This window comes from Sinocyclocheilus anshuiensis, unplaced genomic scaffold, assembly GCF_001515605.1.
Source record: "Sinocyclocheilus anshuiensis isolate Anshui unplaced genomic scaffold, SAMN03320099.WGS_v1.1 scaffold437, whole genome shotgun sequence".
Taxonomy (NCBI): Eukaryota; Metazoa; Chordata; class Actinopteri; order Cypriniformes; family Cyprinidae; genus Sinocyclocheilus; species Sinocyclocheilus anshuiensis.
The window spans coordinates 1,812,308-1,816,425 of NW_015539902.1; the positions used below are offsets into that span (position 1 = coordinate 1,812,308).

At 37.5% G+C, this 4,118-nt stretch overlaps 1 protein-coding gene across 1 annotated transcript; it reads right to left on the reverse strand.

The window, feature by feature from the left end:
- Window positions 1–437: 437 nt before the first annotated feature.
- Window positions 438–2,144, reverse strand: LOC107686155 (zygote arrest protein 1-like). Its single transcript, XM_016483041.1, has 4 exons — window positions 1,496–2,144; window positions 909–1,001; window positions 766–840; window positions 438–702 (listed from the first exon to the last, which is right to left on the reverse strand). The coding sequence occupies exons 1-4, from the start codon at window positions 2,111–2,113 to the stop codon at window positions 559–561; spliced, it is 930 nt and encodes a 309-aa protein (XP_016338527.1). The 5' UTR covers window positions 2,114–2,144; the 3' UTR covers window positions 438–558.
- Between the last annotated feature and the right edge of the window lie 1,974 nt (window positions 2,145–4,118).

Genomic DNA, 4,118 nt, shown 5'->3' on the forward strand with positions numbered 1-4,118 from the left:
TAACTGCAGGGGGGAAAAAAAAAAAAAAAAAAGTTGACCTTCCTTGAAAATATCACTTGTGTCTACATAAGAAAAATATAGGTTTGGAACGGAATAAGTTAATTACAATGTTCATTTTGTTCCTTTAGAAGGCTAGTACACTTTAAAAGAGGGGGAAAAAAAAAAAAAATTCCAAACATGCACTTCTCTTGCTAAACACAAGACCTCATTTTGGAGAAAAAAATTAAAAAAAAAAAATTTAAAAAAAAAACCTTGTCCAAAGAGTGTCAGTTCAAATTTACTTGTCAGAAAACACAAGGGAAGTTAATTGGAAGCAAAACGGTTTAACTAGAACCGCTTTACAAAATGCCCTCTTTTAAAGTGGGAATAAGTGACTATTTTTATTTTTGGGTGAACTACCCCATTACAAAGCAGAAATATTCACCCCGACACTGGTATTATGCTGCAATACTTTATTGGTTTTTATAAATTTATTGGAATACAAAAATACAATACATCCCACCCAAGATGTCACTTGAGCCACCAATGCAATTCTAAAATGTTTATAGACCTGAACAATTAGACTATGTACTTGAAACTGTAGATGGTGTCACAGGAAAGGCCTTTGCCCTTGCAGCGGCCGCACAGATCCTGGCGGTGAGGACGGCGCATGTCAACGTGCCTCTGCTTCCGTTCACAGCAGCAGCGAGTCTTGCAGCAAACCTGGTGAAACAGAACATGGTCAAGTTTTACAAACAGCTTCAAATGCACTTTGACTACTCATACCTGGCACTGAATGGACTCCACCCGATATGGATTCAGTCCCGCCTGGCACTTCCTGCAGTGCTGCTTGAAGTACACCTGTGGAAATGCCATTTGATTAGGTTCGAGGCTTAAGATCAGAAGTTTGAAAGTCAAAAGCATTTTACCTTGGAGGTTCCCGAGATGCACCACACAAACGCACTTTCCCATCGAATATTGCACTTACTGCAGTGATAAAACCCGTATTTCTGCTCCAGAAACTAAACAAGAATAAAGGGTTAGAATTATCGTTAGCTTTATTTATATAAAAGTGCACAACAGTTTCTGCCGCAAGTCCATTTACATGCAATTAAACAAAAAAACAAAAAAACTACGTTAAAAAAAAAAAAAAAACTGCCTTAGTTTACCTCATTGAATATTCATGATACGGAGTTGTTAAGAAAAAACTAAAAAAGTAACGAAAACGCAGTTATTCACAACACTTTCTTCACTTTTGCAAGTTTCAAGTTGGGGGGAAAAATAAAATTCATAGACAACTCTAGTAATCGTCATGAGTGGAATTCACCCAATCAGCATTGAGCGTCAACAATCACTTGCATATTTATGAGGTCAGCTTTTATTCGGAGATCATGTGAAAAGCCCGCACTAGCTAGGATTCATCGCTAACCTAAAATTCAACATAATTTGAAAGTACAATAACCAACATAATTTAGGGGGAAATTACGGTTGCCATGGTAATTTCCCCACAACAAACCTGAAAGTTTGACCGTTTATTTCGCTGAATCACCGACTTCCCCTGCAGTGTTTCGTTGTGCGTCGGTTCATCCGGTTTACACTTCTTGTAGTCGTCGTCCGTCTCGCTGTCCGTCTCCTTGCTCTCATCCTCTCCATCGTCCTTGCTTTCACCGGCAGTCGTGGATAAGGAGAAAATCCTGCGGTCGAAGACAGGAGAGTAGATGGCGACGGGGCGGGAGAAGCGCACGGAGTTGACAGGTGTGCTGGGCAGGGTGTCTTTCAGAGGACTGATGGACGGCGTCCTTGGTGAGTTCCATTTATCACCGCGATAAAACAGCGTTTTGGGCCCGAGTGAGCATTGAACAGTGGTATCCACCTTTGGGTTGACCTGCACACCGAACTCTCTAGTGTTGGCCTTGCGAAGGCGCGGCGTTAGGTTCGGGTTCACCTGAGATAATATCGCTTTTAACTGCGCGCGCTTATAAAAGTCGAAATAATCGGGGGCGTCTGTCGCAACATAAAAACTGTTTCCCTTTTTGTTCCAGTTCTGGTGCTTAAATTTACCGTTGCCGGGATAAACGGGGAAATAGCCAGGATAGCCTCCACAGTTGTAAGGTGCAATGAGAAATTCCTCCATTGTGACGTGATCATGAGCAGAGGCACTGCCGAATATTTATTTTCTTCCCGAGAACACGCCTTAATTGGCGCGACCTAATTAGCATTGATCACGTGCTGGCGTGACGCGTTAGCATCAGGTAAAGATCGATCTCTGCATTTTTATTTAAATTTGGCGTTACAGTTGAAACTGCAATCGAGACAAGTCAGTCCTGATTGTATTTTTAAAATAACAATATTACAGTGAAATTATTTAGAGATGATCGTGTTAGAACGAGCCGTTTTAGGGGGGCGTGGCAGAGTCTTAACTTTGATAAAGTATATCTCTTTGGTTTTGAGACTTTAGTCTTTGCAACTTCAGGGATCTTATCTATGCACAATCAGCTTGTAACACTCCAAAGAGAAAGGAAAACTTGAAATCGCATCATATGACCTCTTTAATAATAAATTATTTATCACACCAAAGGACAAGGTGAATTATAAATGTAAATGTTTATAAAATAGTTAATTAAAACGTGTATTATATAAATTAATATACTATGAAAATATATGTATTTATAAGCATTTTATTTTTAATAAATAAATAACAAAAGATATGGTGATTAAAATAGTGAAATCTGACATTTTCTTTATTTCATTAATGATATTATATTATATTATATATATCTTGATTTATTGCATGTTAACTGACAACCAGATTACTGAATAGTCTCTTCTTTTACAGACTCTTTTACTTAGTGGAGATTTGAATAGCAGTAATAATTTGTCGGGTATGTTGCTTGGCATTCAAATAAGTGGAGACTAATAAAAGGTGGATTTTAAAAGCCTCTTTGCCTCTGTTATGCAGTTTATGAATGGCAAACAGAGAGAATTAAACTAAAGGTTTACTAAAGGCCTTAAATTCTAGGTTTACTATACTGTAGTTCAAGCTGTTCAGTCTAGGTTGCATTACCAGGATAAAGTGAGTTTTTTATGATGAGGAGGTCATTTCCTGTTTTGCTTTGTCTAGGTACTTTTAATTTTATAATTAAAAGAAAGTATGAGAAAGAGAAATCCATTATTATCTGTATTGTACAATGGGATGTCTTCAAGCACTGTTAGTAATAATAGTCGTTTAGCAGACACTGTCTTGGTCAAAGCAACTTTTACATTTTAGGAACAGCCCCATTGGACCAACTTAAGCAATTAGTTATTCTTCAGTTCATGAATTAACAACCCTTGGAATACCACCACCTCCACATACAGAGGAATGCCTGAAACCTTTTAGAAATATGCCACACTCCTCCATATTTAAGTAAGTTCAGTGCTCACTCAGTGAGTGTGTTGTTTTTGTTCCAGCTGAAAGCACACTTTGGATTTGTTTGCCCTCTTCTCTTCTGTTCTCTTTCTATCCAACCATCTCTATTTATAATTCATCTATATGGAATAAAACAAGTTTGGCTATAACCCTTCACAATGTTTATGTCAGTGAAACTCAATATTACCATTCATTGTGATATGGAATATAAATTGTGCTTCACCACCCAACATAAATTCACACAAAACTGACCTTTAACAGGTGACTGACAAACAATCCTTGCAGGGAAGCACAGGACTCACACCATTGATTTTTCCTCGTCTGGATGGTACAAGGTAGGAGAGGTGTTGTAAAATAATATTTTGTGATATTTAGGTGTTATAAAATAATATCTTGTAAAATGTAGGTGTTTAAAATAATGTTTTTTGATTACATAGAGCAGCAGATAGTTCCTGTAAACTGATTATAGAAAACAATATTTTTTATTCCTGCCAAAGTAATAAATTATTTTATTAATTGAATTACAGTATATGCATTGGCGGTCAATGTGACTGTAACATTGATGTTAGCCCAGATAATGTGAGCATGGCCCCGGGCCAATAGCCCAGATAATGTGAGCATGGCCCCTTCAGAAGTCCAAATGGCTGCTTTACAGCTAATAAAACAATCCCAGGGAACATACAGGTGCATCTCAATAAATTAGAATGTTGTGGAAAAGTTAATTTATTTC

What these genes read in the sequence shown, in the direction of transcription:
- LOC107686155 (XM_016483041.1), bottom strand. Translation starts at nt 2,113, where the DNA reads ATGGAGGAATTTCTCATTGCACCTTACAACTGTGGAGGCTATCCTGGC. An exon ending in ATAAACGGTCAAACTTTCAG is followed by an intron (nt 1,002 to 1,495) that starts GTTTGTTGTGGG and finishes ATTCTTGTTTAG; the next exon opens with TTTCTGGAGCAGAAATACGG. An exon ending in TGGAGTCCATTCAGTGCCAG is followed by an intron (nt 703 to 765) that starts GTATGAGTAGTC and finishes CTGTTTCACCAG; the next exon opens with GTTTGCTGCAAGACTCGCTG.